We start from the raw sequence: 13,344 nt of genomic DNA, 5'->3' as shown, positions 1-13,344 counted from the left end.
ATGGCCTGCCGGCTTGTCCGGTGGGCAGCAGTTGTTTTTAATGTATCTCTTTGCTTCTTTTACAGATACAGAGTATTAAGTAACCGTATGTATTTTGTGTATACACATTAGGTGTATACACTGTATACTCACTGTATCCTCATTATAGGATTTATTAGGATTGGTGGCGACGGGGCTAGACCCCGTGTAGTCCTGATGAAGAGCTTGTGGCGGAAAGCTCGAAACATGTTGACACAGACACAATACTAGGGGAACTAAACTCATTAAGGTTAGGTTTCTCTCTGGTATTAACCCCTAATTTTAACCATACCAGCTAGGGGCGGGAATAAAATAGTTGCTCACTAGTTAGGTATTTTTAACTTATCTTCCTTCCACTCCACATCACTGCACCTCACATAGTCCAAAACTAAGTGCCCCTACGTATTTGCAAATTGCAGCATGCCTCAATCCGTAGAAGTTTGAGAGGAACCCCAATGATGAAGCATGCCACTTAGGGGAAACTCTGGTGGGTGAGCGGTCTCTAGAAAAGAGTCTTTTTTCTAGTAAGATGATAACAAAGAACTTTCGTTAAATCCTAGTTCCCCATAGGTTAGTTTTTTTTTATATACTCAAATTTTTGTGAACCAAACAAATTCAACATCCAGAGAAGTTCTTATTTAATGGTTAACAAAATCTTTTTTCATTGCTAAAAGTGGCAGTTCATCAGGCCCAAGAATAGGGAAACCTTAATTATTTGGTATATGTAGAGAAAGGGCTTAAGAACAGAATGAGCAATATTAAAGAGCACACCAGTAAAACAGCTACCACTATTTTTATGTTATTATCCTTCAGTTATGGATAGTGCTTTCTCATTTATTCTTTGAGTAATCTTGCATGCATGAACTAATATTAACTAATCAATTTGTGTAGTTTTTGAAAAATACTAAAAATATTTTTGTTCATATTACAGGATCTGGAGATGCATTAGCTGTTGCATCGATTGGCATTAATGAAGAAGGGGAGACCTATCCAATTAATATCCAAGACTGTGCAAGAGGCGAAAGTTCTAATGGTGCAGGTGAGGGACGCGTCTTGCTGCAAACATTTGAAAACAAAATTTCAGTGTGCCATCTAGAAGATGGTTGTGCTATTCTATAAGAATCTAAAGCTTCCTCATTAATGAAGAAGTTCCTTTAGTGGGATATTGGTGTTGATAAAAAGACATTTCTCCTCTGGCTCTCATAGGCCTGCCACCATGATCAGCTTATTTCCCCGTAACAGCTTTAAAGATCTCCTATAAAGCATTATGAAAGTGAAGGTCCATTAGCTTTAAATTCACGAACCAGATTATTTTAATACTGTGGGGATGCAACAAGATGTTCTTGCCTCATGAATAAGATAATTCGACAAACATTTTAACCAGCCAGCTAAACTTAAACTGGGGTTCTCCTCCATAAAATCTTTATCTGAAAGAGACACGTTAGTGATAGATTCCTTACCATAGAATATTCCTCAGGCGTCAGACTGGATTCAGACAGTTTTCTGCTTAGCAGTACCCCTGCGTGCTGGTAGGTGGCGTTGTGCGGCTCAGCATTCGTCACTGGCGTTGTAAGCGCCGGGATGATGTCACGGAGGCTACTTAGGCGCCACCCATGCATGTTGACATCAGTTCTTTCTTTTTCTGCGCCGAAAGCGCAGATCCAGATTGAGCACGTACCTCGGTCAATTTTTGACCACTTTTTTGAGACTTTTGTCTCCTTCTCTTCTGGTGCACGTAGGGATGCCTGGCTTTAAGTCTTGTGGGTCGTGCCGCCGTAATATGTCAGTGGCGGACCCTCATGATGTCAGCCTCTACTGCCTGGAGACCGACCATGACTCCTGGGACTGTCGGGACTGTCGTGCCATGGCCCCAAAGGCCTTGCAGGAGCGACGCCGGAAGTTGCTGTAGGTCCGGCACTCCTCTCACTGCCGCTCCGGGTCTAGGGGCTGTTCTTTGGGACCGCTCCTGGGACCGGGCCGTCCCTCCTCTGGCTCTTCTTCAGATTCCAATAACGATGGCATAAGAAGAAGTCGAAGAAGCGTGTTCGCTCTCTGACTTCCCCCCGTCGCTCTTCGGAGGCAGACGAGGGGGACAGAGGGCTCTGCCCCTGTGGCTCTTCCGGAGCCTGGGAGTCCCGCGGCCTACCCGCTATACTCGGGTTCGTCGGAAACTCCCGAACAAATGCAAGAATTTCTTACTGCCATGGACCGCCTGTTTAGGCCTCGGCCTCCCGCCGGCGCGCCTGCAGACCTCGCAATCCCGTGTCCAGATCCTGTTGGCCTGGCGGCACCGCCTCTGGCGCCGGCCCTGGAGCCACTGGATCCAGCGCCCTCAGCTCCAGCGCTACAAGGTGCAGCACCGCTGGCTCCGGCCCCTGCGCTGCCCCTGGCTTTGCCACAGGCACTGCACTGGGTGCTGTTTATCCCGCCCCTGCCTCGGTTCTCAGACCATTTAGTTCCGACCTAGGATCCACATTGACATGCAGCTTCGGTTCGGCCCCGGCCACAGTCGTTCCCCTTTGCCCAATCTTGGACCTCCGGGTTGTCAATCGCTTCCTCCAGAAGGAGAAGTTCAAGATGCTGACTCTGGCTCAAGTCCTGACTTCCCTGGACCCTGGAGACCGGATGGTAGCGTTGAACTTGCAAGACGCTTATGTTCACATCCCTTGCCGTGCTGTGCTCCCCTTAGGCTATACCAACGCCCCTCGGGTGTTCACGAAAGTGATGGTGGTGGTCGCAGCTCATCTGCGCAGGTCAGGGGTGTCAGTCTTCCCTTACCTCGACGACTGGCTGTTGAAGGCAGGCTCGCCCCAGGCAGTCGTCTCCCACCTCCAGACTATGGCCGACCTCCTGCATTTGCTGGGGTCTCCATCAATGTGGCGAAGTCGCACCTGAGTCCCTCTCAGAAGCTTCCCTTCATCGGAGCATTTCTGGATTCAACGCTGTTTCGGGTTTATCCTCCCAAGCAGCGAGTCCGGGATATTCAGGCTATGATTCCGCTCTTTCATCCTCTATACCGGGTATCAATCAGGAGGACCCTCCGGCTTCTGGGCCTGATGGTCTCCTGCATCCTGCTGGTGACACATGTCTGATGGCATATGCGGGCTCTGCAGTGGGACCTGAAGTTCCAATGGGCACAGCATCAGGGCCACCTGTCCGATCACGTCCAGATCTCTGAGGGAGCTGCACGACAGTTGCAGTGGTGGCTCACGAACTGCGATTGGATCAGTGGCAGATCCCTCTTCCTTCCCCAACCGGGGCACACAGTGGTGACTGATGCGTCCCTCCTGGGATGGAGAGGCCACATGGGAGAGGCGGAGATCAGAGGCCTCTAGTCTCCGGCGGAGTCCTGGCACCATATCAACCTTCTGGAGATGCGGGCAATCCGGCTTGCACTGAAGGCATTCCTTCCCTCTGTCCATGGAAGTGTAGTGCAGGTGTTGACGGACAACACCACCGCCATGTGGTATTGCAACAAACAGGGCGGGTGGGGTCCTGGACCCTATGTCAGGAGGCTCTGCGCCTCTGAGCATGGCTGGAACATCACAGCATTACCTTGGTGGTGCAACACCTGGCAGGTTCTCTGAATACCAGGGCGAACAAACTCAGCCGCCGGTGCATGATGGATCACGAACGGCGTCTGAACTCGGTCGTGGAGCAAGGTCTCTTTCGGCAGTGGGGAGAGCCTTGGTTAGATCTATTCGCCACCGAAGAGAGCGCGCAATGTCATCAGTTCTGCATGTTGGAATTTCCAAGGCGGCATTCACTCGGAAGCACTTTTCGTCGAGAGTGAAGGTGCGGTCTGTTGTACCTCTTTCCGCCTATACCACTTCTGCCCAGAGTGCTGAAGAAGATCAGGCGTGACCGGACCCAAGTCATTCTTGTGGCTCCGGACTGGGCTCCAAGAGTATGGTATCCCGAGCTACTCAGAATGAGCATCGATCCCCCGATCCGTCTGCCTCTTCGGGAGGATCTTCTGTCGCAGCAGCAGGGGACCGTCCTCCACCCGAACCTGTCCAGCCTCCACATCCATGCGTGGCGATTGAGCCGCGACAGTTGACACCTTTCGATCTTCCTCCCGAAGTCTGTAATGTCATTCTGGCTGCCAGGCGTCCCTCCACTAAGACGGTATACGCCTGCAGGTGGAACAGATTTGTACTATGCTGCGCAGCGAAGACTGTGGATCCCCTTTCTGCCCCTCTTTCTGAGGTTCTTCTGTTCCTTCTTTCTTTGGCTCAGCAGGGCTCTGCTCTGGGCACTATCAAAGGTTATCTTTCGCCCGTCTCTGCCTTTCTACGGCTTCCAGATCAGCTTTCTCTTTTTAAGTCCCTGGTTGATAACCATTTTCTTAAGGGCATTACGCATATGTTTCCACCTGTACCCTTCATAATGCCTTAGTGGCACTTGAATCTGGTCTTGACTTTTCTGATGTGTGCTCCTTTTGAGCCACTTCATACCTGTCCCTTACGTCTTCTCACTCTAAAGACGGCCTTTCTGGTTGCTATCACCTCTGCCAGAAGGGAGAGTGAGCTCCAGGCCCTTTCTTCCAAACCTCCTTTCCTGTCTATTCATCCGGACAAGGTGGTTTTAAGGACCCGTCCTTCTTTCTTGCCAAAGGTTGTTATGCCCTTCCACATCGGGCAGACCATCACTTTGCCCACCTTATTTCCACCTCCACATCCTTCCAGGGAAGAGGAGAGGCTCCACCGTCTGGACCCAGAACGTGCGCTAACATTCTATCTGCAGCGTACACAGCAGTTCCGGGTGGATGATCAGCTTTTTGTTACCTACATGGGCGCCAAAAAAGGTCGGGCTGTGCACAAACGGACCATCTCACGGTGGGTCGTTTTGTGCATCAACGCATGTTACTCCTTGGCCAGGAAGAAGCCTCCTGTGGGGCTGCGTGCCCATTCGACCAGGGCAGCGGCAGCCACTACTGCCTTGGGACGTGGTGTCCCCTTGCAGGACATTTGTCAGGCAGCTACCTGGGCCTCGTGGCAGACGTTTACCACGCACTACTACCTTGATTGTCCGGTCCGGAGAGACAGCTTCTTTGGCCGTTCTATGCTCCGTGACTTTTTGGTGTAATCTTGTTTGCAGACCCACCACCGGGGTTGGTATTGCTGGGGTATCTATTCTAAGGTAAGGAATCTTATCACTACCATGTCTCTTTCAGATGCACGAGTTACTACTTGTATAACGATATATCTGTAAGAGACATTAGTTAGTGATAGATTCCTTACCGCTCCACCCATCCTCTCCGTTCTGCGAACTGATTACTAGGGTTAAGGTCATCCCCTTTTAGGGCCCTAGTTTTATGCACCAGTGGTCAGTATCTTGCATGGCTCTGCGTTTCGGCGCGGAAAGTCGTGTACAGAACTGATGTCAGCGTGCATGGGTGGCACCTAAGTAGCCTTCGTGACGTCATCCCGGTGCTTACGACGCCAGTGACGGACCCGGATCCAGTCTGACGCCTGGGGAATATTCTAAGGTAAGGAATCTATCACTAACTGATGTCTCTTACAGATCTATCGTTACACAAGTAGTAACTTGTGCGTTAGTCACAAACACTAAATTATGCCACTCACTCTGGGATCTTAGAGCAATTTTTGGAAAAAAATGCATATATATATATTGAAGCTCCCAGTTTGCCCAAAGGAATGAGCACGCACTCTAACTCCGTCACAAAGCGTAGCTTTTATTCAGGTATAGAAAGCAATATAACTGCAGATTCCATTTAGCAGCTGTGTCATAGAGATATAGCCTGACGCGTTTCAAAGGTTTTCCCTTCTTCCTCAGAGGCTCTCAAGCACAGTGTGTGCTATTTCCGGTTCAGTCCCAATTTAATCAATGCCAAAGTCCACGCCCACTGATGGGCTGCTCCATCGGGAAACTGCGGGGCATACTGGGTGCTGAAGTCCCGAAAAAATCTGTGCACCAATTAACCGCTGGTAACATTCAAAGCCCACAGATGGGCCTCCACAGGTAAATGCTGTCCTAAATCCTTGGCGGTGTTTCCCATATAGCGGTTCGGTAGGACACGCTTTCAACAGTCACACACACCACCAGCCGGAAGTGCACGCTTTAGAACAACTTTTTTTACGTTGCACACACAATTACAGCAAGACAAGCATGCTTTGCTGCTGTACAGTACTGCAGTACTATGTCTAAATGAGACTGGTGGTGTGCTAAATACGGCTCTAGTGGGCAAGAGTGATGATCTGATGTTGCTCAATGGTACTGTGGGGGTGCCGAATGTTAATAATGTGCTATTGCTGCATGCTGCACAAATGGACATCAGGGATGCCGTGGAAGAGAAAAATACTAAACACAAGGCAAGTGCAACCGAAAAACACGTACGGCAAAACGGAACTCAATCCATGGCAACAAATAAAACGAAATAGCAGCCATTGATAAAATACAAAACATACTCTAATGAAAGGAGCCAGACAGAAAGTAAGTGCGAACAAAGCAAGACCTAAAACAATAATTACATTAACATTACAATAAGCAAATGCATAAACAAAAGTCTAATAACTCACAAAGACACTCTTTAATAATATGAAAATAAAATTGTCATTACCTGTCGATCGTAGCAGCTCATTCCCTGAAATGTACAAAATATAACAAAAACACACACAAAGAGAACATAAACAGTGCATACATAATACTTTTAACTACAACAATGAACAAACCAAAACAAAAAGCATAGCGGCAAAACAAGTCACATACGGGTCCAAAAAACACAAGCAAAAGCCAAGTCAGAGAAAATATAAACATCAGAGTGCGACCTCACTACCTCACCCTCACTCACCCTCAACACCTCACCCTCATTCACTCTCAGACCCTCACCCTCAACACCTCACCCTCAATAACTTCACCCTCAACACCTCACCCACAATTACCCGCCCTCACTCACCCTCACCATCACTCACCCTCACTCACCCTCAACACCTCACCCTCACCCTCACTCACCCTCAACACCTCACCCTCACCTTCACTCAACATCACCCTCACTCACCCTCAAGGCCTCACCCTCAGTCAGACACACTCACCCTCAAACTCTCACCCGCAATCACACTCAACCTCAATCAGCCTCAACACCTCACCCTCACTCACCCTCAACACCTCGCCCTCACCCTCACTCACCCTCAACACTTCACACTCACCTACACTCACTATCACCCTCAACTTCACTCACGCTCACTCACCCTCAACACCTCACCCTCATTCACCCTCACCCACCCTCACCCACACTCACATTCATGACCACAAAAACACACCCTCACATGCTCGCACACTCACACACACCCACCCTCACACACACCCGCCCTCACAAACAATCACACATCCTCACACACCCACACACATTCTCAATAAGCCTCACACACTCACACTCGCCCACCCTCACTCACCCTCACCCTCACACCATCATCCCGTAACCATAACTCACCCTCAACATCACTCACCCTCAACACCTCACCCTCAACAACTCACTCACCCTCACTCAATAACGCTCACCCACCCTCAGCTTCACTCGCCCTCAACACCTCACCCTCACTCACCCTCAACACTTCACCCTCAACACCTCACCCTCAACACCACACTCACCCTCACTCTCACTCATCCTCACTGTCACTCATCCTCACTCACCCTCAATTCCTCACACACACCCACCCTCAACACCTCAACCTCACTCACCCTCAACACCTCACACTCACCATCACCCTCAACCTCACTCACCCTCACTAACACTCAACACCTCACCCTCATTCACCCTCACCCACACTCACCCACACTCACCTTCATGACCTCAACAACACACCCTCACATGCCCCCACACTCACACACCCCCACCCTCACACACACCCGTCCTCACAAACTCTCACACATCCTCACACACCCACACACACTCTCAATAAGCCTCACACCCTCACCCTCGCACACCCTCACTCACCATCACCCTCACAACAGCATCCCCTCACCCTAACTCACCCTCAACATCACTCACCCTCAACACCTCACCCTCAACAACTCATTCACCCTCACTAAGTAACGCTCACCCACCCTCACCTTCAATAACACTCAACAACTCACCCTCACTCACCCTCAACAGTTCACACTCAACACCTCACCCTCAACACCTCACTCACCCGCACTCATTCATCCTCACTCAGCCTCAAATCCTCACCCACACCCACCCTCAACATCTCACCCTCACTCACCCTCAACACCTTACCTTCACTCACCCTCAACACCTTACCCTCACTCACCCACAACACCTTACCCTCACCCTCACTCACCCTCAACACATCACCCTCACCTACACTCACCATCACCCTCACTCACACTCAACACCTCATCCTTAACACATCACTCACCCTCACTCATCCTCACTCACCCTCAACACCTCACACTCACTCACCCTTAACACCTCACCCTCAGTCACCCTCAACACCTCCCCCCCTCACCCTCAACACCTCACCCTCAATAACACTCCCACTCACCCTCACCCTCACTCACCCTCACTCACCCTCAACACCTCACCATCACCCTCAACACCTCACCCTCACCTTCACTCAACATCACCCTCACTCACCCTCAACGACTCACCCTCAGTTACCCACACTGACCCTCAAAAACGCGGCCGCACTCTGCCTCTCCATCATTCACCCACTATCCATCATTCACCCACTATCCATCATTCACCAACTCTGCATCATTCACCCACTCGCAATCATTCACCCACTCTCCATCATTCACCCACTCTCCATCATTCACACACTCTCCATCATTCACCCACTCTGCATCATTCACCCACTCTGCATCATTCACCCACTCTGCATCATTTACCCACTATGCATCATTCACCCACTCTGCATCATTCACCCACTCTGCAAATTTAGGAATGTTATGCCATTTTCATACACATAAAAAAAAATCACGACGGAAAAAAAGGGGGTCTACGGAGTACTGCATAAGATACGTTAGACACAAAATCTACTTCCCAAAATTGACCGAAAAGGATGCAAGGATGTTAATCAGGCTTCGGGCCAAAAAGTAAATCAAATTCGTACAATATTACAACAATATTACACAAACAAAACAAATACAAATATGTGGCAGGAAGCGAGGACGAGGATGTACAAAGACAACAGTGAAACAGCCAACTTTTTCGAGGGGCAATAAACAAGCACTATTCATCCGGAGAATGGGACGGATTAAAGACAATAGTCAACAGTTACACTAAAAACCCTACGCATACAACAATAACACATCTTCACACGGAATTCCATCTAATATAAGAAAAATATTACTAAAATACAACTATTCGGAAACAGCCAACTTTTTCTGGGGGCAATAAACAAGCACTATTCATCCTGAAAATGGGACGGATTAAAGACAATAGTCGACAGTTACACAAAAAGCCGTACGCATACAACAATAGCAGTTATTCACACGTAATTAGTTCTAATATAAGAAACATATTACGAAAAAAGAACTATTCTTTCACAGAAAGCAAACAAAAAAAACATTACATCACTGTACATCTACTTCATACATTGCTACGAAAAATAAAGTCAGCAAAGACACAAAGTTTCCTTTCATACATCAAGTACGTCAATAACATATAATCCGGCTACTTCAGCATCACACGAAAACATAATGCAGACACAACTTACATCAATATATTAAAAAAAAATTAGAACTGCAAAGTTAGAAAAACAGCTTTTGTACGTCAAATAACAAAAAACAGCAAATAATACATTACATTACAGTTTAACAAAAGATATGCATTACATATCGACAATAAAAAACTAAACTTTCCGTTACATTACAAACATTTACAAATATTACGAGCGAAAAAAAAACATTTCGCAAGTCTTTAACTTAAACATAGTATATATACTACATTACATTACATTAAAAAAAGCTTTGGAATACATTCTTACCTGTCAAATGACGCAGCAACACCACAGGAACAAGAACACGCCTTCCGCGCACCAACATTCTCGATCTCTGGGGAATTCCACCGTTGACGTATGCAAATCGGAACGCTACGTCAAAAACGTCGCGCTCCGATTGGCTAAAAAAAAACGTAAACAAAAAAGAACACACACAACACAAAAATAAACTAGACCGCTAAACATAGACAACGTCGAAGTGACGCATTACGTCGGCCATTTAAAAAAAAAAAAAAAAAAGGGACACCAAAAAAACACGTTAAAAAAATAACACACAGTTAGTACAAAACATACACACTTACATTACATACAAAAATATACACATAACACAGAAGGAATACAAAGGGAACATCTGACACCTTTTGTAAAAGACAACACATATTACTTAATTAATATTAACATACACACACTCATAACATCACCCTCACACACCAAAACTATCACACTCCTTCACACCCGCTCAATAACACTAACACAACATCTCCCTCATACACCATCACACACCTTCAGCCTCACACACACACACTCACACACACACACACACACACACACACACACACTCACACACACTCACACACACTCACACTCACACACACTCACACACCCTCACTCCCCTCAAAAAATAACACCCCTCACAACAAGCTCACATTCACTACACCGGACAGCCGCACCCACTCACACCCCTCACACTCTATCTACATCAACACCACTCTGCCTCACACAGCCTTAGCCTCATCCCCTCACCCTCACACATGCACAATAACTATCACACCATTACCCTCACACACTCTAACTCTCAACCGCAACAACTCACTCACACTCACACTCCCTCGCTCACCCTCACACTCACACACTCACACCCCCTCACCCTCACACCCCATCACCCTCACACCCCCTCACTCACACTCACTCACACTCCATGACAATAACTCACACTCAGACTCACACACCCTCACACACCCTCACCCTCACACCCCATCACCCTCACACCCCCTCACTCACACTCACTCACACTCAATTACAATACCTCACACTCACCCTCACTCACCCTCAACGCCTCCCCCTCAACTCCTCACCCTCACTCACCCTCACTCACCCTCAACACCTCAATAACCTTCAACACCTCACCCTCAACACCTCACCCACACTCACCCTCACTCACCCTGACCATCACTCACCCTCAACACCTCACTCACCCTCAACCCCTCACTCACCCTCAACACCTCACTCACCCTCAACACCTCACTCACCCTCACTCTCACTCATCCTTACTCACCCTCAACACCTCACCCTCAGTCACCCTCACTCACCCTCACCCTCACTCACCCGCAACGCCTCACCCTCAACACCTCACACTCAACCCATCACTCACCCTCACTCTCACTCATCCTCACTCACCCTCAACCCCTCACACTCACTCACCCTCACTCACCCTCAACCCCTCACCCTCACTCACTCACCCTCAACACCTCACCCTCAACACCTCACTCACCCTCACTCTCACTCATCCTCACTCAACAAACCTCAACCTCACTCACCCTCAACCCCTCATCCTCAACACCTCACCCTCAACACCTCACCCTCAACGCCTCACCCTCAATCCCTCACCCTCAACCCCTCACCCTCACTCACTCACCCTCAACTCCTCACCCTCAACCCCTCACTCACCCTCACTCACCCTCACTCACCCTCACTCACCCTCACTCACCCTCAACACCTCACTCACCCTCACTCATCCTCACTCACCCTCAACACCTCACCCTCACACACCCTCAAACACTCGCCTTAACTCACACTCACCCTCACTCACCCTCACCCACCCTCACTCTCACTCACCCTCAACCCCTCACTCACCCTCAACCCCTCACTCACCCTCAACCCCTCACTCACCCTCACTCACCCTCACTCACCCTCACACACCCTCACCCTCACTCACCCTCAACACCTCACCCTCACACAGTGCAATAAGTCTCGGAGCATTTGAGTTAGAGCTTTTAGAATTGTTTAGGGCTTTTTTAATTTGTAATTCTTTACCATTGGCTACAGGGAACAAAAAAGCTAAAGATTTACAAAAAGAAAAAAAATAAACAATTCTAAAAGCACTAACTCTAATGCTGCGAGACCTATTGCATTTCCAACGCCACTGTCAACTACGCAACGCTACTACTCAACACAACTACGCAATGCCACGAAAATACGCAACACTACTCAAATACGCAACGCCACTCAACTACGCAACGCCACTCAACTACACAACGCCACTCAAGTACGCAACGGCACTCACATACGCAACGCCACTCAACTACGCAACGCTGCCCACTCAACTACGCAACGCCACTCAACTTCGCAAAACTACTCACCTACGCAACACCACTCACCTACGCAACGCCACATACCTACGCAACACCACTCATCGACGCAACGCCACTCATCTACTAAAAGACACTCAACTACGCAACGCCACTCAACTACGCAATGCCACTCAACTACGCAACGCCACTCAACTACGCAACGACACTCACACATGCAACGCCACTCACACATGCAACGCCACTCACACATGCAACGCCACTCAACAACGCAACGCAACTATACTACGCAACGCCACTCAACTACGCACACATGCAACGCCACTGCCACATGCAACGCCACTCACACATGCAACGCCACTCACACATGCAACGCCACTCACACATGCAACGCCACTCACACTGCCAACAACACTCACACAGCCAACGCCACTCACACAGGCAACACAAATCACACAGCCAACGCCTCACACACAGCCAACGCCTCGCACACAGCCAACGCCACTCACACACGCAACCCCACTCGCACACGCAACGCCACTCACACACGCAACGCCACTCACACACGCAACGCCACTCACACACGCAACGCCACTCACACACACAACGCCACTCACACACGAACAACACTCACGTTGCCAATAGATCGCGCAGTACGACAGGTGGAACTATTACAATGGCAAATAACAATGCCTTTCACTGTTATCATTTAGAATACATAAAAGCCTTTGTCATTTACACAACCAATAGCTCAAACTTTCCTATTGCGAGACCTATTGGCAACGCCAGTGCTTGTTGCATCTGCTACCTGCATCAGTGTCACATAATTTTATCTGCTGCCTGTGTCAGTGTTGCTAGTTTCCGTTCCTATTCTAGTATGTGCCGTTATAGGTTTTGTCACATTCCAGAGATGTGTTGGATGCATGTCCCTCTTATCAGCACCTTGAACACGTCCCATTCCGCTGCTCTAGTGGATCCTGTTTGGGGTTATCGGGGATGTTATCTGAATGTGTATTTTTGCTCTTGCTTGAACACCTGGTCCTCCAGACATT

At 48.7% G+C, this 13,344-nt stretch overlaps 1 protein-coding gene across 3 annotated transcripts in view; it reads left to right on the top strand.

Annotated features, from left to right (window-relative positions):
• Positions 1 to 13,344, top strand: part of LOC147732765 (uncharacterized) — a 428,345-nt gene that overhangs the window by 282,375 nt on the left and 132,626 nt on the right. For all 3 annotated transcript variants that reach the window (XM_086957330.1, XM_086957328.1, XM_086957329.1), the window contains one exon: positions 950 to 1,057. In XM_086957330.1, coding sequence (XP_086813456.1) covers positions 950 to 1,057 — 108 coding nt within the window. The remainder of the gene's footprint in view (positions 1 to 949; positions 1,058 to 13,344) is intronic.

This window comes from Lissotriton vulgaris, chromosome 2_1, assembly GCF_964263255.1.
Source record: "Lissotriton vulgaris chromosome 2_1, aLisVul1.2, whole genome shotgun sequence".
In the NCBI taxonomy this organism is placed as follows: Eukaryota; Metazoa; Chordata; class Amphibia; order Caudata; family Salamandridae; genus Lissotriton; species Lissotriton vulgaris.
Note: the sequence above shows the minus strand (reverse complement) of the source record. Positions and strands in the feature narration are given on the sequence as shown.